The 26,506-nt window shown below is 45.5% G+C and overlaps 1 protein-coding gene across 4 annotated transcripts; it reads right to left on the bottom strand.

The window, feature by feature from the left end:
- On the bottom strand, positions 5,250-20,650 carry ARR3 (arrestin 3). 4 transcript variants are annotated; one of them, NM_214345.1, is given in 17 exon segments: positions 5,250-5,415; positions 5,981-5,990; positions 6,277-6,329; positions 6,501-6,524; positions 6,790-6,873; positions 8,378-8,515; positions 8,918-8,990; positions 9,474-9,558; positions 9,743-9,878; positions 10,517-10,584; positions 10,737-10,796; positions 10,918-11,117; positions 16,754-16,798; positions 16,996-17,056; positions 17,207-17,237; positions 17,775-17,806; positions 19,037-19,161. In NM_214345.1, coding segments are annotated over 16 exon segments (1,185 nt in total). In that variant the 5' UTR covers positions 17,792-17,806; positions 19,037-19,161; the 3' UTR covers positions 5,250-5,315.

Genomic DNA, 26,506 nt, shown 5'->3' with positions numbered 1-26,506 from the left:
AGCTTTACACCTTTGGTTGGCAGACTCACAGTACCCATGTAGAATACAAAGTATTCTAATGAGGTACTGGGTGAAGTAGTAACCCATAATGAAAGTCCCAAATTTGCCTTGAAGGAATCCTGGGAATCTTCAGTATATATTTCAAGGCCCTTCCCTCAGAGAGTGATTCCTTTGGTCTGAGGTGGAGCCTGGATATCTGAATTTTTTTTTTTGTCTTTTTGTCTTTTTTTTTTGTCTTTTGTTGTTGTTGTTGTTGTTGCTATTTCTTGGGCCGCTCCCGCGGCATATGGAGGTTCCCAGGCTAGGGGTTGAATCGGAGCTGTAGCCACCGGCCTACGCCAGAGCCACAGCAACGCGGGATCCGAGCCGCGTCTGCAACCTACACCACAGCTCACGGCAACGCTGGATCGTTAACCCACTGAGCAAGGGCAGGGACCGAACCCTCAACCTCATGGTTCCTACTCGGATTCGTTAATCACTGCGCCACGACGGGAACTCCGATATCTGAATTTTTAAAAAATATTTATTTATTTATTTTGCTTTTTAGGGCATATGGAGGTTCCCAGGCTACCAGGCTAGGGGTCTAATTGGAGTTACAGCTGCTGGCCTATGCCACAGCCACAGCAATGCCAGATCTGAGCCACATCTGTGACCTATACCACAGCTCACAGCAATGCTGGATCCTTAACCCACTGAGTGAGGCCAGGGATGAAACCTGCAACCTCATGGTTCCTAGTTAGATTTGTTTCCGCTGCACCTCAACAGGAACTCCTATTTTTCATTTTTATTCATTTATTTATTTATTTTGCTTTTTAGGGCTGTACCCACAGCATATGGAAGTTCCCAGGCTAGGGGTTGAATTGGAGCTGTAGCTGCCAGCCTACACCACAGCCACAGCAACGCCAAAGCCAAGTCAAATCTGTGACCTGCGCCACAGCTCAGGGCAGTGCCGGATCCTTAACCCACTGAGCAATGCCAGGGGTCGAACCCGCAACCTCACGGTTCCTAGTTGGATTTGTTTCCACTGCACCCCAATGGGAACTCCCTGAATTTTTAAATAAGGTGAATAAGTCTTCAAATATGGGAAACAGTCCTAAATTGTAGTAGCATATCTCTGTGAGGAAGTTCTGGTTCTTCCTATCAGTTCTACCCTCAGTTCTACTATGGTACCTCTTCTAGAGGCTTGGTGTCATTGTTAGGTAGCAACATCCTGGTGAGCAGAGCTGGGAGTAGAATTAATCTGTCTCTATGCTTCCAGGGAACCCACCCCCCACCATATAGAATATATGTTCCTGTTTGCTCTGCTGCCCTCCAATGGCCATCTCAGGAAGAAACTAGGGGCTGAGATGCTTGCACAAAGGCACAAAGAGTCTACTTTTGCTAGGGTTAAAACATTTTTTTCTTTTTTTGACGGCACTCTCGGCATGTGGAAGTTCCTGGGGCTGGATTCGAACTCGAGCCACAGCAGTGACAACACCGAATCCTCAACTGCTAGACCACCAGGGAATTCCACAAGATTTCAAAACAACTCATCTAAGAAGTGTGATAAACAACAAAAAGTCCCAGCCAGGTGCATGGGCCTAAGAGGCAAAACCTTTCCTGCCCTAAATTGATTCTTATCTTGATGTATTTGGAATGATTTTGTATTGGTGCACCAGCATGATGCAACTGTATTGTGGAGGTGTAGGTACAGTGTGAAGAAGGCACAAGCAATAAGAGGCTGAGGTGAGGGAGTTCCTGTCGAGGCTCAGTGGTTAACAAATCCGACTAGGAACCATGAGGTTGTGGGTTCGATCCCTGGCCTCGCTCAGTGGGTTAAGGATCCGATGTTGCTGTGAGCTGTGGTGTAGGTTGCAGACGCAGCTCGGATCCCATGTTGCTGTGGCTCTGGCGTAGGCTGGTGGCTACAGCTCCAATTAGACCCCTAGCCTGGGAACCTCCATGTGCCTCGGGTGCAGCCCTGGGAAAGACAAAAACATAAAAAATAGCAGGCTGAGGTGAAAGGACCAGCTGTTTATTGACGGCGTGGATAATAAAACAGTGGAGAAGGAGCTGTATCGACCTTTGAGGTATTCTGGCTGCTGTAGAACTGCATCCCCTGTAGATGTCTTAGCAGTCAGAGAAGGTAAGGTGTGATTTCTGGGCCCTGCAAAAACTTCCCACCCAGTAGCTGTGAGAAACAGTCAAGAAAATAGGGTAGCATTTTCAGGGACTCTCTTTTACTCCTCAGCCTAACAGGAGCTTAAATGGTCAAGCATTTAAACCATAAACATGAAGTTGGGGGGATAAGAACTGGTATTGGGAAGCCCAAATGCAATAAATGGATCAAATTAGGCAGAGAGACAACCTAAGCTATCAACAAGAACAATGGCTTTTGTTGCCTGACTGACTGAAGGGTTCCAGTTGGATTTCACCTCTGAAGTGTATGTTAAGGAAGGAAGGTAATAGGGTGAGGTGGATGGGGTCAAATATCAACTCCTAGGGGCATCTTCTAGGAGACACAGAAGAGGAATTTTTGTCTTATGATCCCTTTCGTTTAAAGGCAAACCAGGGAGCTCCTTTGGGACGCAGTCCAATTTACCCTTCAGTACCAGTCAGGGAGAAAAACTGGCCTGGCCATCAACTCAGCAAGGGAAGTTTGCCTTCTCTTGCTTTTACCCTCCCTACTCTAGCAAACCTGGGAGAAAGAATATTCTCCTGTTCCTTCAGTGGAGGTGAATTATCTCTGGAAGGAAGGGCAGAGGGCATGTGTTGGAATAGCCGTTTGTGTGTGTGTGTGTTGATGTACAAAAGAGACATGATTCCAGTCTTTTGTAATGTATGATGGGGAGATGAAACCTACCCCCACCCCACAGTAGGACAAGCCAGGGTTATCCAAAAAAGTAAGCAGTGGATAGCTGGGGGCAAATGCAATGGAAGGATCATAAAGAGAAATAGGTGTTAGATTTTTCACATTGTAGCTGGTTTTGTCACTGGTCTCAATAAACATCTTGTTGAGGACTCTGGATTTTTCTAATGCCTCCTTTGTGGCAACTTGTCTGGACAAATGAGAAATGATGTCAGGGACCAGACTGTGGTAAGATACTTCTTCAGACCCAGAGTTAGTAGATAGGGATAGATCTTTCTAAGGTGTAATGATGCCTCCCTAGGATCAGGAGCCCTCGAAGCCTGAATCCATGACCTTTCTGATCTCTGACACAGGTAACTCCTCCCAAGTGAACGGTACCAGAGACCCTCTGCATTGGGACTGAGCTCTGGGTATGCCAGAAGCAATTGTAGTTATACCCTTTTCCTTTTGTTATTCTGCTCAGGCTTGCTACTCACTAATGTGATGATCATATAATCTCCTCCTTCTGCCCATACACAATCTAGTACATAATCTACATATTATACGTCTCCTTGAAAGGATTGATGTCTACAAGAGGATGTGTTGCAGAGAGTTGAAACATTTAGTGGAGGTTTGGAGAGAATAATGTACCTGCCCTTCCTCTCCGCTTGTCTCTCTATAGCTTCCCTCGATCCCTTTTTCAAGTAAAACATAATACCCACTTGTGATGTCATAGACAATAACAGCAATAGTTGAATCATGAATGTTGCTAGAAATTAGGCTGCAAGAGTTCTAGCCAGCTGTGTTCCAGAGCTGCAGCTGAACCTGCATAAAACAAATGTTTAGAAAGAAGGTAGATAAAGAAAAAAAAGAACCTAGTCTTTTAGAGGCTAGAATGTAATAAAAGCAAAATAGAGAAACTGGGTTCTTGAAAAGTGGCTGCTATGGCCACAAACCAAGTGCCTACCATCCTAGGACAGGTCCAGTCTCAGGAGACTGTTTTTTTGTTTTGTTTTGTTTTGCCTTTTAGGGCCATCCCTGCAGCATATGGAGGTTCCTGGGCTAGGAGTTGAATCAGCTGCAGCTGCCAGCCTATGCCACAGCCACCAGATCCAAGCCATGCCTGTGACCTACACCACAGCTTTTGGCAACGCCAGATCCTTAACCCTCTGAGCAAGGCCAGGGGCTGAACCTGCATCCTCATGGATGCAAGTCAGGTTCTCAACCCACTGAGCCATAGCGGGAACTCCCTCAGTAGACTGTTTTGTTTAAGGAAGACCCTATAGAGCAGCAGATTTAAGGATCCAAGGCCATTTGGACTTTGTTATAGCTGGAGATTAGATGAGGGCAGAGATAATAAAAAAAACAGCACAGGGTTTGGTAATTTGGGGAGGTTTCACATTTTGTTTTTCTTTCTTTATCCACAAGTAATGTGAGGCAGTGCTACCCTTAGTGATGAGTAGGCCTAAGTGATTGAGGTACAGGGTTAGTATGAGATATGACAGTGAACACTCACTAGTCCTCCAAGTACAAGCACATGATCTTAGTAGGTCAATTCCAAAGGCTGGCTGCAAAAGAGAGTCAGATACTTACTCTCTACCCCTCCTCTACCCCCAATACCAGGCAGTCTTAGAACCAGAAGTGGAGAACAGCCCTTGAAAAGTATCCTGGCTCAGCTTCTCAACACTTACAATAGATAACTTTGAGAAGAATCCCCAGGTAAGTCAACCAAAAAAGGGGGCAAAAATGTACTCTGATGCCTTAGTGGTGGGCTCACCCAGCAGGTGCCTTTGAAGTTGTCGCACATAAAGCAGGTGATGATAAGTAGGATAAGCATTACCCTGGGCAGGAGGAAGTTGATTCCCCAGAGAATCTCCCACTCCATTCCACACCATCACACCTCCCTATCCTCAAAGCCCAACCTGGGCCCCCACCGCTCTGCTCCCTAAGGATTGCATGGTTTGGATTTGCTCAGGACTGGTATTTGGGTGTGATGGTTTCCAGGCTGAAGCCTTGGCGGTGGGTCTCATGGTGCACGGTATTGCAGCAGGTGGGTGGCATTTGCTGCATGAAGTCACACGGCACTCTCTGTCGACCTGTCAGCCTCGCCCCCAGGCCTGGGCCCTCCCCACGGCTCCTGTGGCTCTCATGTAGGTGGGGCAGCTGGGGCCTTGGGTGATTGCAGGGGTGGGATTGTTGGATGGGGGCATTGGGGCAGGGATGGCCAGGGCTTGGAAGAAAAGCTAAAGGAGCCACAGAGGGCGGGTGGCCTTTGCCAGAGGGAAGTCAGGGATCATTTAGAAGAAAAATGCATGCTACAGGAAATCTAATCACTGATGGGGCAGGTGGTTGGCAGTGGTTCATTCTAGGTAGTTCCATTACCCTCCAGGAGGAAGAAATACCAAAGAGATCAGCAGGCACATCTGGACAAGCTGATTTATTAGAATGTTACAGTGGGGCTCCCACACAGAGGCACAAAGCTAGGTGCTCAGCTGCCCTCATCCCCCTCAGCCGCCAAAGCCTCCTGGCTCTCTTCTCTGCCACCGGGCTCCTGCCGAGCAAACTCCTCGATGACTATGTCCTCAGAGCTGGTAGAAGCAGCAAAGGGGAATAGAGGGTTAGGAACAATTGTCTGAGCGCCTTCCACATCCACTCCCATTTCCTGATCCCAGGGAAGTGATCCCTTCCCTGCTTCCCAGCTCAGATCCTCACCCCTTCTCAGCTGCCCCACCCCACATGGACCACACTGGCTTATTTCCCTCACTCCCTCCCCAGTCTCCCAACACAAAAGTCCCCCTTGAGGGCTGGAGGGGAAATAAGAATGGAGTGTGGGAAGGAGGGAAAGGATGGAAGAATGAAAGGCAAGTGAAGTAAATGCGAGGAGGTGGGGGGTGCAGGAGGAAAAAGAAAAATGGAAGGGCTGAGGGGGAAGGACGATTGGGAGAAGAGCAGGAGGTGGAAGGCGGGGGATGCAGAAAGGAAAAGGAGGGTGTTGAAAAGCACTGAACTATGACACGAAGCTAAACCATATGTTTCCACTGTACACCTATTGAAAGCAACACTCCAGGGGAGCTTTGTTCATTTCCATCCTCATAGAATGGAGAGTAGCAGTGGGGAAAGGGGGCGGAGTTTCCAGGCCTCACATTTTCTTACCTAGCAGCCTCTGCAGCAAGCATGGAGAGGGAAGGAAATACGGAGCAGAAGCTGATAAGGGGCTCTTGGGTTTCCTGAGGAAATGTCTTGTTATTCTTCCCTCCCCCTTTTAAACCCTCTCTCTCCCATAAACACAACACACACACCCACACATGCACCCTGAAATCTAGTCACCCAACCTACCTATTACTATTCAATCTCTATCTAAACTGCCAGTTTCCGATTCATGAGATCAGCACTGCTTAGGCCCCAACCCTCGGGATCACTGCCCATGTAAGTCCCACCTTGTCACTCACCATTTGATGGCTTTGGGTGCATTAGGATCAGGGGCAGCTCCACGCCGACATCACTGCAAGGATCCCAATGTGGAGTTACAGATCTCCCTCCGAGTCTGCTCCCTGATCCTCTCCCCCAATTTTCTGGTGCTGGGATGCCCTTAGATTCTCCCTCGTCACGCTTTGGGTCTCTTGATCTCATCCTCCCCTTCTAGCCCTGGTCCCCTCTCCCCACCATCTCTTACCTGGCTGTCAGGTCGCCTAGGATGCTGAGGATAGAATGACACCCTAAAATTAGCAGCTGGAAATGGAAAGTAGCAGCCTAATTTTACTGGGGGATAAGGGATTGTAAAGCCAACTCAGCCACAGAATGGGTTTCTGGAAGGGAAGGTGGCTTGTTCATGAAGCTTACAGTTTGGGGCAACTGGTCCAGGAGAAGCGGTGGGTATCAGATTGATTGGGTCAGGCCAACTGGGAGGAAAACAGAAGGGGCTCCCCAGCCCCTGCCCAGACAGACCCTGCACCCTTGCTCACCCGCCACAGGACACCATCAGGTTGACTCTGACTTTGTAGGACACCAAGATCCCCAGCAGCTCCTTATCCATTCCTGGCCGAAGACTGGAAGTGGTAGTATTTGTTGTATGTTTGTGGGGGTGGGTGATTCATTGAGTCCCCCCAGTCCTTTCTTGTGCACCTTTTGTCATCTAGGAGATCTTCCAGGCTCTGATCTCCTGTTCCTTGGGACCGCATTACTGTTCCTCAAATCCAGTTGTACCATGCCACCCTCTGCCCAGGAGCCTCCCTCTCTGAATATAACTACTACACTCCTTGGCTTTCACAACCCTTAGCCATTGAGCCCCACCTTGCCTCTCTAAGCTTCCTACCTGAACCCTCTAACACCTAGGGTGCAACCTAAGCCAACCTATCTTCTCTCCATGCTCAGAGCATGCCCCACGGATTTCTACCTTCCAGCCTTTGCCCAGGCTGTGCTCCCAACCTGGAATGTTCCTTTCTTCCTCTATTGCTATCCAGATCCAACACATTCTTCAAGATCTAGCTCATTCTATCTGTTCCAGGAATCCCTCTCCAGCTATGCTGGCTCCTTTTAACTTCTATTGGGTTTATAATCTGAACCACATGTACTAGCACTTAACTGTTAGATTGCATTTACATTCCTTTGTTCCCCATCTAGGCTGTAAATTGACTGAAAGCAGTGACTGTCTTAAACTCTTTTGTATCCACCCACATTGCTTAGCACAGGAATGAGCATGTCGCTGGTGTTCAGTGAAAACCCCCTGAGTGAAAGCTAAGACACAGAAAGCTATATGATCTTCATTGCCCTGGGATGCTGATCCTCCACCTATAAAATAATGCTGTTTGGATGATTTCTCAGGTTCTTTCTAGCAGTAACTGGGTATAGCTACATGACTGATCAGGCATAGGGAAAGGCAGTGGGAATTAACACTTGTCAGATGGTGGCAGATGGCTTTTGGTGGGAGACACATCTAACACTCAGGCCTCCAAGTGTTAGGCATAGGACCAAATGAATGATTTGGTAAAATTCTATCAATTCCTATCATTATTCTCCTTTTCCTCCATTTCTCATCTCCTAGTCCTCCACTCCATTGCTATCTTCACTAGAGAGTAGCTGCTGTAGAGATCGCAGTGTTAGAGCCAGATGACATATGATAGAATATTTTCCACCTCTGCCACTTATTGGCTTTATAGGGTTGGACAAGTTCCTTCATCTCTCTGAGCCACAGGGTCGTTCATTGTAAAATAGAATAAGAACACATATCCAGACCACTTTAATGGGATTCTTATGACGCTAACATAGTACCATATGTAAGATCTTTATGACCTGTAAATTATTATACAACATAAGGAATTTTTCCTTTCTACATTTTTTTTTTCTTATTGCCTATGACATAAGCCTGTCATTGGTCCTATGACTATTGTTTAGCTTACTATTGGCCTGGAAAGATCTCTGCACACTGACCGAGGGACATTTGAAAAAATAGGTAGGCCTCATTGACGGTGAAACTGCAGAACTATATATATATAGCACACAGAATGGGCTGAGGGTAGAAAAATGAAGGTTGGGAGTTACACTTGAGCTTACATTGTGCTAGAGGCCAGGTTGGTGTCACCATGCTTGAGTTTGCCATCCAGCGCCAGGCCCTGTTTCTCGCAGTTGTCAGCCAGGAGTGGGGTTACTTCAAAGCTCTTGGAGAAGGTGGAGTTAGCAGCTATAGTCTCCCTTTGAAAGGAAAAGAAGAACTTAGGCTAAGCTTGCCAACTAAGTGATTCTCATTCCCGAGAGTATTTTGCACGATTCCATGAACCTATTGGACTATCTGAGAGAGACTGAACTGTCCACAAGAGTAAATGTGGAGATTGAGAACACTTCCCTCTGGTGGGAAATCCTTTTGTCCCTGCCATCTGTCAGCATTTTGATGATCCTCTTGTGGGTATCCTCCCTCTACTCTCCTGAGAATCCCTCCCTCCCTTTCTCCACATGAGCCCTCACCTTGCCCTTCCTTGTACTGGGCTTGTATCTGCTTCCTTCTCTCCCCCACCCCCGCCTCTGCCTCCAGACCCCAGCCCTCTTCCCCCCACCCTGCCCCTCAGCTCTCTGACCCCGGCCCCAGTGTCAGCTCACGTGAACTCCTGAATGAACACAGTCTTGGTGTACTTGTCTAGTGAATACAGGACAACATCTGTGATCTGGTCAACTGAAGAGCCAGGAAAAGCATATGACTACAGTTAGTCATCCTTGAGACCCCAACTCTCTCAGATGCTGCACATGACACACGATGCACTAAGGTGTGCATGTGGACACACAGATATGTGTTTTGATAAGTTCACATTGGAGGGAAAGCCTCGATGAATGCATACTGGATAAGTGGGGCAGAATTCTGGAGAAAGGAGGGAGTTCCCATTGTGGCACAACGGAAATGAATCCGACTAGTATCCATGAGGATGCAGGTTCAATCCCTGGCCCCGCTTAGTGGGTTGGGGATCTGGCATTGCTATGAGCTGTGGTGCAGGTCACAGGTGTGGCTCAGATCCTGTGTTGCTGTGGCAGTGGCGTAAGCCAGCAGCTGTAGCTCCAATTCAACCCCTAGCCTGGGAGCTTCCATGTGCCATGAGCATGGCCCTAAAAAAACAGAGAAAGGATTTGGGACCAGGTGCGGAGGATAGAAAAAGAAGCTCACCAGAGATCTTGATTTTTTTGATGACCTTGTTGGTGGAGTTGTTGATGGAAACATTGACAGAGATTGGTTTGCCATGGTAGTGAACCTGAAGCAGGAGGAGAAGACCATCACAAGGTTGGAGGGAGAACACCCCCATCAAGACCTAGAATTTGTTTCCTTAGCACTGTTGCCACCCTAACTTCCATCCTTGTCTACTCAAGCAGGAGCTCAGTGAAGAAAGGGTTTTAGAGGGGTTGAGTGGTCAGGGGCAGGAAATGGGGATCACGAACCTCCCTGTCCATCCAGGCCTGGAGTTGTAGGGGCTGAGCTGACAGAAGGAAACGGCGAACGGTCTGGGCCCAGGGGCCAGGGCCTGGCTCCACAGGTGCAAACTGTATTTTCCGAATCACCAGCCGCACGGAATCTCTAAATAGAGGCCAAGGGGTCAACCAGAACATCTTCTTAGGACCCACAGACCTTTCCTGTGCCAACCCCATGGCCCAGTCCTTGTTTGGGGGCAGAAGGCTTCCCTTAGAGAATACCTTTGGTCCCTCAGTGTAGGTATCTAGACCACAGGTCAGCAAACTATGGCTTGCTGGCCAAATCTGGCCTGCTCCCTATTTCTGTATGGCCCAAAGCTAAGAATGGTTATTATACTTTGAAATGGTTGGGAAAAAAAATCAGAGAACAATAATATTCATGTGTAAGTTATATAAAATTCAAATTTCAGTGTCCATAAAGAAAGTTGTATTGGAACACAGCCACACTTATTCATTTACATACTGCCTATGGCTGCTTTCACACTACAGCAGCACAGTTGAGTTGCAACAGAAACTACATTGCTCACAAAGCCTCACTATTTCTTTTTTGGCCTTTTACGGAAGACTTTGCTGACCCTTGCCCTAGAGCAAAGAAAAGAAGTCAGAGGGGATTCAGAACTGGGCATCTGAGTTGGTGGCGATGGTGCTACAGAGGTTAGAAGTAGGGCAGTTTCTGTCCTGAGAGCAAGATCTATTTCCTGGCACAAGATGGAGGCAGGGATTTTGGAGAGGACCAAAGAATACTTCTTGGAGACTTTCTCCTCCAGGTTTTCAGCACAGAAACTCTTCACTTCAAAGTCAATGCCACAGGCCTGCAAAGGGGCAGGAGCAAAGAAAACTCATTTCCAACACTGCCCACCCCCGCTACTCCTGGGTCTATAAGGAAATACCTGATCCCATCCTGTAGCTGCCCGTTTTCCCAGTCTTGTCCATTTATCCCTCTTTCTCAGAACCCAGACCTCACCTTTCCTGTATCATCAGGACCTGGCTGCAGTGTCACTGAACAGGGCAGGTTGACAACCATCTAGGGGATCAGAAAGAGGTCAGCAAAGGGAAGAAATAGGGACCCCTTTCCTCCGTTCTCCTTCTTTAGCTTCCTGTCTTAATCATCCCTGGAATCCTTACCCAGAACTTGGGCTCTGTACCTGCAGGTTAAAGGGGTAAGCATTGTCCCCCAGCTTGTGCAGCAGTCGCTCCTGCAAGACCGTGAGGGGCACCTGAGGGCTGGTGGGCTCAGCTGGGACCACTTGCTGGACCTGTACATACAGATCTTTGCGGAATGTCAGGCCAATCACATCCAAGTCATCATGGCCATAGCGAAAGGCACATGTCAACATGACAAACACTGCAAAGAAGGAAGAGAGTGACCTGTCAGGCCTGAGGGGGAACGAAGGTCTTAAATGGCTCATACGAAGACGTGGAGAGACAATGTAATGTGGTCCAAACAGTGTGGCTGTAAAGAAAAGGGTTAATACATTTGACTCTGGTAAAATTTAAAACTTATTTACATTGAGTTTGTAAATAATGAAACAAGGAAAAGCCTGGGATGAAATATTTGCAAGACATACAACAAACCAAATTTAGTGTTCGTAGTATATAAAGGACTCCCACAAATCAGTAATAAAAATAAAAACATCCCAATATAAAAGTGTGCAAAGTGTATGGACAGGCTCATCACAGAAGTACAAAAAGGAATGGCCAATAGGTATGAAACTATGTCCAGACTCATTAGTAATAAAATGTATGTAAATTTTTTTGCTACACAGGCATCAGGCAGAAGTTCTTGGGCCAGGGATGGAACCTGCGCCACAGCAGTGACCTGAGCCACAGCAGTGACAAGGCTGGGTCCTTAACCTACTGAGCCACTAGGGAACTCACAGATAAATGTAAATTAAAGCCACAGTGAGATAACATTTCACACCCATAGGACTGTCAAAAAAATTTTAAGGGAGTTCCTGTCATGGCGCAGTGGTTAACGAATCCGACTAGGAACCATGAGGTTGCAGGTTCGATCCCTGCCCTTGCTCAGTGGGTTAACGATCCAGCGTTGCCATGAGCTGTGGTGTAGGTTGCAGACGCAGCTCGGATCCATTGTTGCTGTGGCTCTGGCGCAGGCCGGTGGCTGCAGCTCCGACTAGACCCCTAGCTTGGGAACCTCCATATGCCGCAGGAGCGGCCCAAGAAATAGAAAAAAGACATACACAAAAAAATTTAAGTCTGACAGCACTAAGTGTTGACTGATGCTCAGATGTGGAACAATAAGAGTTCATTACACACCGCAGTGGGAGTATATGTTAGCACAACCACTTTGGAAAACTGTTTGTCACTGTCTAGCAAAACCAAATCTTCTCATATATTATGACCTAAGAAGAACTTAGAGGAAGTCTTGTTCATATCTGTAAGGAGATACATATGAAAATGTCCACTGCATCAATATTTGTCATAGCATAAATTTGGAAATGGTTTACATACCTATCAATGAGAGAATGAGTAAACAGTTGTGGTAAATTCATGTAATGGAATACTAAATTCAGATTAAAATAAATGAACTTGGAGCTCCCTTCATGGCTCAGCAGTTAATGAACCCAACTAGAATCTATGAGGTTGTGGGTTCGATCCCTGGCCTCGCTCAGTGGGTTAAAGATCCGGCATTGCCATGAGCTGTGGTGTAGGTTACAGACCTGGCTCCAATCTGGTGTTGCTGTGGCTGTGGTATAGGCTGGCAGCTACAGCTCTGATTAGAGCGTGGGAACTTCCATATGCTGCAGGTGCAGCCCTAAAAATAAAATAAAATAAATGAACTTGAACTCCATGTATTAACATGATTAAGTCTCAAGAACTATCAAGTAAAAAAGCTGTAGGATGAGATGCACAATCTTATACCATGTATATAAAGTTGAAAAGCATGTAAAATACCAAACTTGTTCACCAATATATAAATATAGAGTAGAAGTATAGAAACATCATCATTCAGGATAGTGATTACTCAGGGCAGAGGCAGGAAGAGAAGGAAGGAGGGAGGAAGGGGTATGGGATCAGAGGACACAGGAGACTTCAGTTTGTTTCTGTAATTCTTTTTAAAGCTAGGTGGTGGGTACAGGGTATTCATTACATAATTCTCCAGCGGCAGAATACTTGGGTTTGAATATGACTTGGATAAATCCCTCGAGTTCTCTGAGCCTGAGTTATTTCATCTGTCAATAAATGGAATGCACAAAGAGCTCTAAATATGTTATTTAGACCTCACAATAATCCTCTGAAGTAGTACAGGTAGAGAAAATGAGCTCAGAGCAGTTAAGTGACAGCCCAGGATTTCACCCAGGCCTGTCTGACTCCAAAGCCCAGACTTGTATGCACCCAACTTAACTCATAGGATGGTTGTAAGGAGTTGATGTATAAGAAATCCCTTTGAGGAGTTCCCATCGTGGCGCAGTGGTTAACAAATTCGACTAGGAGCCATGAGGTTGTGGGTTTGATCCTTGGCCTCCCTCAGTGGGTTAAGGATCCAGCGTTGCCATGAGTTGTGGTTAGGTCGCTGACGAGGCTTGGATCCCGAGTTGCTGTGGCATAGGCCAGCAGCTACAGCTCGGATTAGACGCCTAGCCTGGGAACTTCCATACGTCGCAGGTGCGGCCCTAGAAAAGATAAAAAAAAAAAAAAGAAAGAAAGAAAGAAAGAAATCCCTTTGGAAATTTAAAGTAATTATAGATGTGGATGATGAAGGTGGTCATGGGACTACTGGAGAAATGAATAGTTGTAATTGAACTTATACTGTGCAGCTAGAACCTAAGACTAGGGGCAAATAGAAAGCCACTTCAATGCTCTAGTGGAGTGTAGGATGAAGTCCAGAGGGATACCTATCCAAGGACGGTGACAGAGATTGAGGGAAGGAAAGATTTAGAACAGGTGTGGGGAATCTTTATTTTTAATCAGGTGCCCTGACCCAAAGAAAAGGAAACTACTGACAGCCACACACTAGTAGAAAGCAACTTATTTTTGTATTTTTAAGAGAGCAAAATATCAAACAGCCTGATTATCTTCTTTTAAAATTATAACAAGCAAAGAAAATGAATCTATATTCAAAAGATACAACAAAGACTGAAAGTAATGATAACGGTAGTGTTTATAATGACTGGGGCAATGGGCAGCCTCCTGTTTCATTACCCTGCAGGAGGGAGAGTTAATTGGTTCAATCCTTTTGAAGGGCAGTTTGGTGATAGAAAGTTTAAAAGTGTGTGACTGCCCTTTGGCCATTCATTCCTTTTCTAGGCATTTATTCTGAAGAAATAGTCTAAAGCATGTACTTTATGGGGTTGTTGATCACAGCAAAAAAAATGTCCAACAACTGAAATTGGCTAAATACATTACGGTACACCCATATAATACAGTACTAGGCAGCTGAAAAATGTATAGATTTTTATATATTGACATAGGTTGAAAAAGATTAGTAAACATTATCATACAGCATTTTAATAAAAATATTTTTGCACAGAAAATATGAATAACTATGAACTAAAATATTATTAGTGATCATCTCTGGGTGATAGGATTATAGTGTTTTCCTCCTGCATCTGTACTTTCGAATGTTTCTACAGTGAAGGCAGACTTAACAATTATCAGAGGACACAACACATAAATTCACCTTGGTTCTCAATTACGCCAATTAAAGTGGGAGAAAAGAGAGAAAGAAAAGGAAAAAAAGAAGGGACAAAGGAAAGGAAAAGACAGAGAAAATGAAAGAGGAAAAAAAGGTGGCTGGAAGGAAACAAGGGAAGGGAAGAAATGAGAGATGAGAAATAAGACAGAAAAAGATCAGGAGAGGCCAAGCAGAAGGGTATCAAGTAAGCCCCTGAGATGAGGGTGTTAATCAGATGAATTGCTCTTGGCACATCCCACAGTCGGCATGTGGGCTCCCCCAAGGTATTATTGTCTTTCTGTTAGTTTGGAATCATCCTTTTCTGGGTTAGGAAATAGCTTGTTTTTATTTTTGCAAAATTCAACATCTATTCTAAAGTTATTAATTTGTATTTGTGTTTATTATACAAGCAGTATGTATTAATTATGTGACAAATCAGAAAACACAAGAGAAATCCAAGCCCTTTCATCAGACATTGTCTTCCAGAGATAATTGCTATTAATGCCTAGTGCATTTGAGTCCCAGCTTTGTTTCTATAATTAAACATAAGGCCACCTTAGGTATTTATGACTTCTCTCTCATTGCCTTTTTGAAATGAAATATTTTATTTTGAGATCATTGTAGATTCACATGTAACTGTAAGAAATAATACAGAGAGATCCCACAGATTTTTTGTTAAACAACAGTCATTCACACAACCACATATACTGCCCAACAACCGGCTTTTTTTCATTCAGCGATATAGTGTGAGTATATTTTACATCAACAAATGCACTTCAAAAGCAAAAAAATTTGCAAATATGATGCAAAAAAGATTATCTTCATATGGAGTTCCCATTGTGGCATAGGGGAAATAAATCCGACTAGGAACCATGAGGTTGTGGGTTCGATCCCTGGCCTTGTTCAGTGGGTTAAGGATCCGGCATTGCCCTGAGCTGTGGTGTAGGTTCCAGACATGGCTCGGATCCTGCATTGCTGTGGCTGTGGTGTAGGCTGGCAGCTGTAGCTCCGATTCGACCTCTAGCCTGGGACGTTCCATATGCCAAGGGTGCAACCCTAAAAAGAGGCCAAAAAAAAAAAAATATATATATATAATCTTCATAAAAATATGAAACATAAAATAGCTAAGGAATAAACAATATACACAACTTGAATAGTAATATAAAACTAATAAAAACATAAAGGAGATTAGAATTAAAGGAAAAATCACATCTTATTCCTGTATCAACATGCATTTTTTTAAACTAAGGATTTCTTTCTGTAGGTTATGCTGAAGATTTGGTAGGACTGTGAAAAAATGATTTAGGTTTTAGAGCTACAGAGGATTGAGAGTCTTAAATAATTACTGGTTAATTTACTGGCTATACCCCAAAGTTCCTCTGATATTTAAAACAGGATGGACTGCCTATCCACACTGTTCAATCTGAGAGATTAAACCTGTTTTATTCCACAGTATCTGAAGATTACGTCTGAACTAGTATTCATCAATTTGTTCTGAGCCTTTTTCAAATCAAGCCTAATTTTCAGTCTAGTCAGATCAGAGTAAGAATTTTTAAAAAGCAGCAAAATAATACTTGATCTATAGTACTGTGGCCAGTGCAGTGTCTCTTGCTGTCACTTGGTATAGTTATTATTTTGTTTGTTTCTTTGTTTGGGTTTTTTTTTTAAATGGAAAAAATGGGTTTCCCTAACACAAAGGAGAGATGGTAAGACATGCCAGAGATTGCAAAATGGCAACCCGAGAATCACATCCATCCTATGGAAAAATAGCTTTTTGATATATCCAGGCCTTTAAAAAATCTTTCAATTAGTTGCCAATATTTGAAAATCAGGAAATTTTCATTAAAATGTGGATTTCTGGTGTATTGGATCTTTCCATAGGCAGTCTAAGCACATTCAGATCAGCAGTGAAGTAGGGGCACCACCAACAGTAATGGAGAAAATCAGAAATCTTAGGAAAAAACTTTTCATTTCAGCACACGTGTAAACTTTGTGTGATCTTGAAAAACAATATTTAATTTGTGCTTCAGAAATATATACATTCTGAATATCATTTGGGGAAGAGACACTCTAATCTTTCTAGACGTGGGGCCTCTCAAGGAGGGCTTATGCTGAGCTTCATTTCCAGTTTCTCTTTGACAACCAGAAAGTTTGGCTCCACTGGGCTGAAATTCCCAGTTGTTAACCTCTACCAGACAAGACATGCATGGTTTCCACCACTGTTTAATTTTCTAATACCCCTCTGGTCCACTCATCCAGTCCACTTATTCGGGTTATCTGGCATGTGTGGACACTTAGTTTGGGGTCCCTGGCACATACACAGACCAACAAGGATTTTTACTTACTCTTTCGACCTTTTAAATACTCAGGGTCAACCAGGACTACACCATCTGTGGAGAGAGAGAAAGACAGCGTTCCAGTCAGGAAAAGTCCTCAGACCTTGAGATGGAAGTTGATCCCTGAATGGTTCCTCCCATTGTCCTCTTTAATGAGTTTCCTCTTCTGCACAGTCCTTCCTTGGCTTTCTTTTACTCCCTCTCTCCCATTCCCTTCTTCCCAGGTTCTTTCCCTTTTTGGACTCACTGACCAATGGGTTCCACCATGTCCACATGGTCCACGAAGTCCCGTTTCCCCAGGTAGATGGAGAGCTGTTGTGGAACAACCTCCCATGTTATTCACATAATCATATTTGAATGGATTCCCCCGAAGCCCCCATCCCAAACCCCTGAGACCTTGAAGGATGTACCCAACTATCCCTTTTGCCCTCTCATTTGCCCAGCTGGGCCAGGTTCTCTCACCTTGCCGTTGGAGCAGGTCTTCTTAAACACCCTATGAAGAGAAAATCAGAGGATAGGGGGATTGGAAGAGAAAGGAAGAGGAGAAGAAGGGAAAAGAAAGGGAAGTGGAGAGAAAAGGAGATATTTCTAGGATTAGAATAAGAGGCCCGAGGAGCATGAAATGGCACAAAAAGTGGAGGTGATTTTTTTTTTTTCGCTTTTTAGGGCTGAACCCGTGGCATATGGAGGTTCCCAGGCTAGGGGTTGAATTGAAGCTATAGCTGCCAGCCTACACCACAGCCACAGCAATGCCAGATCCGAGCCATGTCTGTGACCTACACCACAGCTCACAGCAACTCGGGATCCTTAACCCACTGAGCGAGGCCAGGGATCAAACCTGCAACCTCATGGTTCCTAATCAGATGTGTTTCCCCTGCGCCATGATGGGAACTCCAAGGTAGAGGTAATTGGAATAGAGTCCAAGACACAAGGTAAGGAGAGGTTGCAAACCCTTCTACCCCCAAGGCAAGTACGTGGATTTGGATAAGCGACAAGTCACAGAATCAGAAAATTAGGAGTTCTTACTTACCTGGACATGTTGGCCATTGTGTTGATGTTGAGCTTTTTCCGGCAAGAGGGAAAGAAGGAAGAAAGCTCAATCATTTGGTCCCTATTCTCTCTCTCTCCTTTTTTTTTTTTTTTTTTTTTTTTTTGTCTTTTGCCTTTTTAGGGCCGCACCTGTAGCATATGGAGGTTCCCAGGCTAGGGGTCTAATTGGAGCTATAGCTGCCAGCCTGTGCCACAGCCACATCAGATCCAAGCCATGTCTGTGACCTACACCACAGCTCACGGCAACGCCGGATCCTTAACCCACTGAGTGAGGCCAGGGATCAAACTCGAAACCTCATGGTTCCTAGTTGGATTCATTTCCACTGTGCCATGATGGGAACTCCTAGTCCCTGTTCTCTTTACCCCATTCTGGTTTACCATCCAGACACACCTAGTGTGATGTAACCTTTCCTTCTTAGCTAGATACCTCTCCACTATAAAAACCTCCTATTCTCCCTCCTGCCACAGTTACTTATTCAGCCATACTCTCCCCGATCCTGGATATGGGGATAAAAAAGTTTCCCTGGTTTTTACAAATTGTTGACTAACCATCCTATCTATTCTCCAGAAAGGGTGGGGCTTTTTGAAATAGCTGGGGCACTCTTGAGAGCCTTCAGAGAGAAGGAATTTGTCTGGAAAGGGGTTGGAGAAAGCCCTCATCCAGGAAAGGATGAGGAAAATTGGACTAGATGAGGCTGGGCATCGCCTGGCATACAGTAGATAACCAACCAAATAAAGGAATGAACAAAACCCAGATTCTGTTTGCTTTTGCTCCTGCAGTGGATTCTGAGTTTGAGTTCACCTCATGATAGCCTTAACACTCAGCTAAGAAGGGAGAAAATTTCGAGAGGAAAGGTTGGTGCCTCATGCTCTTGGTTGTTGGTGGCAGAAACATCTATGGCAGTTGAAAGCCTTCCTACAACCTTTTCATCACTCTTACCACCCTCCCCAGATTTTTCCACCCTTATCTCATCCATGTCCCCAGGTGCTAGGCCTTGAGTTAGATCCTTAGAGAAAGAAAGATGTCTCTCTAATGCTTCTCTTTGATGCGAATTGGGTCTGGCCCGAGGGGTGAGCTTAGAGGCGCTTCTAGAGGTCTCTTCCAGGGTCCCAGCCTGAGTGCCTGCCAGCTGTGTTGGGAAAGATGTCCCTCAAGTGCTTCTTGATGTAATGATGGGGGTGATAAGGCCAGGGGATATGGGACCTAGTATGGGCTGGAAAGAGAGGACTTTGGACCGTTACCTGGGGAGTAAGATGAAGCTCACATCCGTCTCCAGCTCTGGTTGCTATGCTCGCCTGCCCAACCTCTTATACCCAAGGTCCTCTGAGTTTTTAGATTGGTGGGGGTCAGGGGAGAAGAACAGGCTTCTGGGGGGATGAAATACTGCTTTATAAATAGCTCAGGTGCCAACAGTTTGGAAATCAGATTAGTGGCTAAAAGATTAGTAGCTAAAAGATTAGCAAGCTCTTGCTGCTGGGATGGGGGAGGGGTCAGTGGTTGAATCTGATGGTGTTAAAGTCAGAGGAGCTTGAGAAGGGTAACTACAGGGTTTTGGCCTTTTGAGGCCTTGAACCTGAGGGCCAGAGATCAAAGGCGAGTCAGGGACATTAAAAGAAAAGCAAGGTGAAGGATAGAAATAGGAGGGCTCAAAGCATTGGACTTTCTGATTCTGAAAGGAGAGCCTAGTGTCACACTCCAGTCTTTCTATATCTCTTGATCAGGTATTACAGGCCACACAAAAGCCAAGGGTATGGGAAAGAGCACCCCTTCCCCAGCCCCCCACTACTCGGGACTTGGGACTGTTGAAGCGATGTTTAGAAAGTGCCCCCCCCCATTATCCCAGCTTATGTGCACAGCAGGAGTCAATCTCCTGTCAATGGGGGTGGGATGGGGGAGGGGAGGCTGAGTGTATTGAGCTGAGTGTGCACATCTGTGAGACTTGAACTTGTTGGAGAGGAAGGTAACAAAAGATTCTTGGCCCAGAGGTAGGTTCTCCAGCAGGATGTTGTCTGTGGAGGGAAAAAACAAATGACATCTATATCACCCCCACCTAAAGTAAACCTTCCCTGCCCCCCAGCCTTTGACTCTCTCCAATCCCTAAAACTAAGTCCACTCTATAGGCTCTAAGCAGCTTCCCTTGCCTCATATGACCACTCTGGAATTAGAGATATTTCTGTCCTACAGCTGCCAGGACCCCCACAATGGCAGCAACAAAAATAATCTTCCTTTCTTGGCTGTCCTTCCTATAGAGCCCTGGCCTGGGCTTCATGGACATGGAGGATGTAGAAACAGACTCTCCAAGCTCTGGGGATATAGGACCCACATCACCTTGCCATAGCTCAGGCTGGCCTTTAGCATCTATCCATAGATGCTGCCCTCAGCCCCTCCACGGCATGGTATCCATTCCTCAGAGGGCGGCTGTGGCTGTGGTTCAGGGGGCTGGGCCTTCCCTACCTCCTGGTCCCCACTTTGGGCTCTGGCCAGCTGTCCTATAATACCTTTGCCCAAATAACCGTGTTAACCTTTGTTGTTCCTTGTAGTATGCACCCCAGGGTCTTGACTTTTAGTTGTCGTAACTCTCTGCTTCTCAGGGATTTTCAGCTCCAGCTAGAAGCCCCAGCCTCTGCAGGGAAGTTTGGTTTCTATGGGGAAGGTGACAAGTCAGAATGATTGCACTTTTGGATTAGCCTTCAACTCGTTTTTGTCTTCAGATCCACATGTGAGGCTTAGCCTCTTTTTCAACTCAGATCCATTGTCTTCTCAGCAAGAAAAAAGTAGATCTGGTAGGCCTTTAGTTAATTTTTTTTTTCTTTTCTTTTTAGAGCAACACCTGTGGCATATGGAAGTTCCCAGGCTAGGAGTCAAATAGAAGATGCAGCTTTCAACCTACACCATAGTCACAGCAACACCAGATACGAGCTGCATCTGCGAACTACATTGCAGCTTCTGCAATGCCAGATCCCTTAACCAGGGATCGAACCCGCATCCTCATGGATACTAGTTGGGTTCTTAACCCGCTGAGCCACAATGGGAACTCTTAGTTCATTATTTTGATTGAACTTAAGTCATGCTCTTTTTTCCAGGAGTATGTGCATTTCTTGACTGAGGTATAATTTAGAAAAAGTCAAATGCACAAATCTTAATAGCACAGCTTCATGCATTTTTATCTACTGTGGAAGGCTGAGTAAGGGGACCCCAAAGATATCAAGTCCTAATCCCAGAACCCATGAATTTTACCTTATATGGCAAAAAGGGAATTTGCAGATGTGATTAAATTTAGGATCTTGAGATAGGGAGACTATTTTGGATCATCCAGGTGGGTCCCATTAAAATGTAAGTATCTTTTTTTTTTCCTTTTTGTCTTTTGTCTTTTTAGAGCCACACCTGCGGCATATGGAGGTTCCCAGGCTAGGTGTCCAATCGGAGCTGTTGCTTCTGGCCTACACCAGAGCCACAGCAATGTCAGATCCAAGCCTCATCTGCAACCTACACCATAGTTCACGGCAACGCCGAATCCTTAACCCACTGAGCGAGGCCAGGGATTGAACCTGCATCCTCATGGTTCCTAGTCCGATTCATTTCCAATGTGCCATGATGGGAACTCTCTAAATGTAAGTATCTTTATTAGAGAACAGCAGAAGGAGATAGAGGGAGATTTGACTGCAGAGACAGAAGGGAATACGAGGACCACAACAAGATGCTACACTGCTGGCCTTGAAAGTGGAGGAAGGGGCCACAGTCCAGCTCTAGAAACTAGAAAAGGCAAGGACACGGATTCTCCCCTATAATCCTTCATGGTTGTAGGATAGATGTTGCAGTTCAGGCATAGCCCTGCTGATGCCTTGATTTTGGCCTGGTGATTTTGGACCTCTGACCTCTAGAACAGTAAGAGAATAAGTGTTGTTTTAAGGCACCAAGTCTGAGGTAAGTTTTTACAGCAGCAATAAGAAACTACCACGCTTTTATATACACACATGTAACCACCATCTAGATCAAGATATAGAACATCCATCTCCCCAGAAAATTCCCTTATATCCTTTTCCAGTTAGTAGTCTCCCAAAGAGAACTATCTAGTTTCATTTTAACCAAGAGTGTTTACATTTTATGAGGAGGCAAGAGTAAGAAGGCAAAGGAATGCACCTCTAATGATAGAGTTTCTGGCCCCTGTGATAGATTGATGGGAGGAGTATTTTCAGGTCTTTACCTGCCCTCACTCTGTATATCCCAATTGTATTCCAACCAGTTATTCCGGTTAGGAAGTGATGATCAGATCTCTTTGAGTGAGGAAGGGCTGGGTTATTCCATAAGGGATTATAGTAGACAGGATTTTTTTATCAACTCTTTAGGCGTCTCTCCCTTCCTTCTTATGGGCAGAATCCCCATTTTTTAAGTGTTCCGCCCTCCTCCACCTGGCTCTCTGTTCCTCTCAGCCAGTCATGGTCATTTCATACTCCTTGCCAGTGGCTAGTTTAGCTATAGGCATGAGGAAACTCAGGCCACTGAGATGTGAGGGGAAGCATGCTAGGGAGATCTTAGGAAAATTTTCCTGAGTGATAAAAATAAACACACAGGAAGAGAGGCCTTCCTCTCCTACCGTCAATGGTATTTCCGCGTTTGGATGCAATGCCTGAAATGCAGTAGCCACCGTGTGACCACAAGAGTTGCTGAACAACATGTTGAGGTTGCAGATCAAAAAGATGGAAAGAATCAGGATTTTTAAAAAGGACATTGCTGAGTTGTTGAATTAGCCAGCTCTAAAGCTGCCTGATCCTGGCTTAGAGGCAAAATAATACATTTCCTTATTTTAAAGTGAGCTGAAGAGGAGTTCCCATCGTGGCACAGTGGTTAACGAATCCGACTAGGAACCATGAGGTTGCGGGTTCGGTCCCTGACCTCACTCAGTGGGTTAAGGATCCACTGTTGCCATGAGCTGTGGTGTAGGTCGCAGACTCGGCTCAGATCCCGAGTTGCTGTGGCAGTGGTATAGGCCGGCATCTACAGCTCCAATTAGACCCCTAGCCTGGGAACCTCCATATGCCGTAGGAAGCAGCCTTAGAAAAGGCAAAAAATAAAAAAATAAAGTGAGCTGAAGAGTTCCCGCTTTGGCCCAGTGGGTTAAGAATCCAACTGTGGTGGCTCAGCTCCCTGCAGAGGCATGGGTTTGATCCCCAGCCTGGCATGGTGGGTTAAAGGATCTGGCATTGCCGTAGCTGCAGCATAGGTTGCAGCTGCAGCTTGGATTCAGTCCCTGGCGTGGGAACTTCCATGTGTTGCAGGTGTGGCCATACAAATTTAAAAATAAATAAAGTGAGCTGAGTTGGAATTTTCTGTTGATGCAGCTAAAGGTATAACAGCAGATTTAGGTGGGATTTGGACAATGGCCTTGGCTCAGTCGGAGAGGATGGAGAGGAGACAGACAAATCAAATGATAGAAACAGAGACTTACCTTGCTATGCTAGGTATTGGACACAGCTGTACTGGTGTCTAAAGTTCTTAGCCTTGCTGGAGATAAAGAACAGATGTTTAGAAACACTAAGGGGATACACTTCAGAAAAGACACCTGGACAAGGCTAACCTGGGTTCAGTTATATTAAGCCAGTCACTTTCCCATGATTTTATTAGTAAATGTGTATTGTCCAGGATTTCAGATTACTACTCCTCTCCATCAAACATGTGGGGACTGTCTTATTTCACTCCACACTGCACCTTGCTCTCAGCAGGTGACCTCATTTTTTCACTTCATGAAGAAAACCCAGGTTGGAGTTCCCTTGTGGTTCAGCAGGTTAAGGATCTGGTATTGTCAGGGTTGTGGCTCAGGTTGCTGCTGTGGCACAGGATGGATCCTTGGTCTGGGAACCTCTGCATGCCATGGACATGGCAGAAAGGACAGAAATCAAGCAAGCAAGCCAGCCCGGGCAATTTGAGGTGGACTTCCCCATCTCCAACACCCTTCAAGTTCACCTACATTTTGGAGTTTCCGTCATGGCTCAATGGTTAACTAATCCGACTAGGAACCATGAGGTTTCGGGTTCCATCCCTGGCCTTGCTCAGTGGGTTAACGATCTGGTGGGTTAAGGATCTGGTGTTGTTGTGAGCTGTGGTGTAAGTTGTAGACGTGGCTTGGGTCCCGAGTTGCTGTGGCTGTGGCGTAGGCCAATGGCTACAGCCCCGATTAGACCCCTAGCCTGGGAACTTCCATATGCCTCGAGTGTGGCCCTAGAAAAGACAAAAAAAAATCACCTACATTTTAATTCCTAATGATGAAGAGACTGATAAGATCCTTCCATTCACGCACTGCCTCATTTTCTCCTCACAAAATAGGTGGTAGTGTCTTCATTCTACGCATGAGGAAATGGAAGTTCAGGAAGACTTACCCACAGTCATATAGTTAGTAGGTGATGGAGCCAGAGTTAAATTCAGTCTGTCTGACTCCAAAGCCTGCATTTTCCCCACTATTTCACCTACCTTCCTTCCCTCTCCTATTCCTCCCTTCCTTCCTCCCCCCACCCCTTGCCCAACTCAGAGAAAGAGATTTAAAAGCATGCTTTCCTCCCTTCTTCTTTTAGCCACAAGGAAATAGCAAACATTGCAGAGACACTGTCATCAAGACATTTATGAATATTAGATGTGAGGGGCCAAGAGGGAAAAGACTGGAAAAAAATTGGAAGAGTGGAGGAATGGAAGGATCTCAGCAGTAATGGTATCCATATGGCTCCATTTCTCTCTGTCAGGGGAAGGAAGATAATGAACTTTGCCTGACACACCAAATTCTAGATGTCAGTGAGATACCCAAGTGGATACGTCCAACAGCAAACAGTATAGACAGAGCTTAGATTATGGATGTGGGGATCATTCAGCTCAACAAACTACAACTGAGTCATTCATTCATTTATTAAACATTTATTGAACACCTACTATGCACATGGTACCTATTTTCTTAACTCTGAATTGAAGGGCATTTTTTGGACAACAAGGTGTATAATTTGGAAACAACAGAACATAAATTACCATAACTTTTCCTGGAAGGCTATGGGAAAGACCGAAGTAAAAACAGGTGCTTGTCCTCAGGGAGATCTGGGTATGGTATGGGTGTGGGAGGATCCAGAAAAGATAGACAGATACACAAATGAGTATAAATTCCAGGAAGCCTGAGGTATGCGCCATAATCTCAGTAGAAATCAAATGTGATAAGAGTGTGAGAGAGAAATTTTGGTTAGACAAAGATCTGTATGCTGGAATCTCATTGCTCATTATAATTATTCATAACTTCCAAGTTAAATTGTGAGTGGATGGAGATAGAAGGAGAGAAGAGAGAGAAAGAAACAATGGCGGAGTGGAGAGGGAGGAGAGGAGAGATTCTGGAAGTAAGCCTTGGGAAAGGGTCACATTTGGAGGACAGAGGACAAAAAGGAGCCAGGGAAGGAGTCAGAAGGTACATCTAAAGGAATAGGAGAATAGGAGTAACATAAAGTCACAGAAATGAACGCGAGGAGTTTCAAAGGAGAGAGCAAGTCGGGTTTGCAGCCTTTCTTAAGGCGTGAGTTACTTTTAGCCCAGTTGACATCAATGGAAGCTAGCTTCTGGTTGGGGAATGCTGGGAGAAATCTTTTCCTGAAGTAGCCACTGGGGGGCAGCGGTGGCAGCAGCGGCAGCTGCAGCTGTGTCCAGGGACTGGCAGAGACCTGGCAGAGCTAAGCCAGCCTGAAGCAGTTGGAGTAGAAAGCTGGCTCTAAATCTAGTGGACACTGGAGTGTCCCCTTGAGTATATGCCAAACCTCAAGTCACCAGCTTCATCCCTGGGAACAAAATAAATAATACAAAGTACTTTATAGATTAGTAGCATTTTATGATTTACAAAGTGCCTTCATATCTGTTAACCAATTCAGTGTTCAGAAAACCCTGAAAGGTTGGTATTATTAACCCCATTTCACTTATGAGTCAACTCAGTTACAAAGAGGTGTCCAGGGTCACACAAGTAATACGTGGAAGAACAAAGATTTGCATTCACGTCTGTCTGGCTCCAAACACCTGGGCCTTTTGTGGCAGTATCACAGTGGTCAGCTGTCCAGAACTCAGTCTATGACTGCTTCTTCCATGCCTATCTTCTACTGCCCCCTCACCCTGCCACAGGGCAAGGATCTCCAGGTTTCTCCTACCTAGGTTTCTGGGCCTTCTAGGAGGTCTGGATTCTAGATTCTAGAGCCTCCCCTGCAAGCCTGCCTCCTCTTCTCACTCCCTCCCAAAATCCAGCTGGGCAACATTCTCAGGACCTGAAGATCAGGTTCAGAGTCCGCATTGCTTCCCATCTCCCTTCAGAGTGGATTCCACTCCAGTCTGCTCTCCCTCCCCAAGAGCACTGCCCACCCCACCCTAAGAGTTCTCCAGACCCAGAGCTTGCTTACTGTGCCTAAGATCCCCATAATCCTGGAGCCGTTGTTAGCCCCAGGAGCCTCAGGCCCAGAGTTCCTGACAGTTTGGCATTCCCTAGCATTTGGCTCTCAAACATCTAGGCTTGGTGTCTGTACTTTCTCTGCGGTATTCAGATCGGGGTCTCCTAAAGTGGTAAAGATGAAGGGTAGGTGTGTAGGAAGGGGTGGAGTCTGTAAGGGAAGCTTGTGGTCTAGCATCCTTGGGGAGGAGTGAACTGCCTCCTCGCTATCTTCTATGTGTGTAACAGGCAACTTGAAATAGGTGAAAAAAATGAACTCATC

Source organism: Sus scrofa, chromosome X (assembly GCF_000003025.6).
Source record: "Sus scrofa isolate TJ Tabasco breed Duroc chromosome X, Sscrofa11.1, whole genome shotgun sequence".
NCBI lineage: Eukaryota > Metazoa > Chordata > Mammalia > Artiodactyla > Suidae > Sus > Sus scrofa.
Note: the sequence above shows the minus strand (reverse complement) of the source record. Positions and strands in the feature narration are given on the sequence as shown.

What these genes read in the sequence shown, in the direction of transcription:
- ARR3 (XM_021079515.1), bottom strand. An exon ending in GTGTTCATTCAGGAGTTCAC is followed by an intron (nt 8,516 to 8,917) that starts GTGAGCTGACAC and finishes TTCCTTTCAAAG; the next exon opens with GGAGACTATAGCTGCTAACT. An exon ending in CTGATGGTGTCCTGTGGCGG is followed by an intron (nt 6,525 to 6,789) that starts GTGAGCAAGGGT and finishes TTCTATCCTCAG; the next exon opens with CATCCTAGGCGACCTGACAG.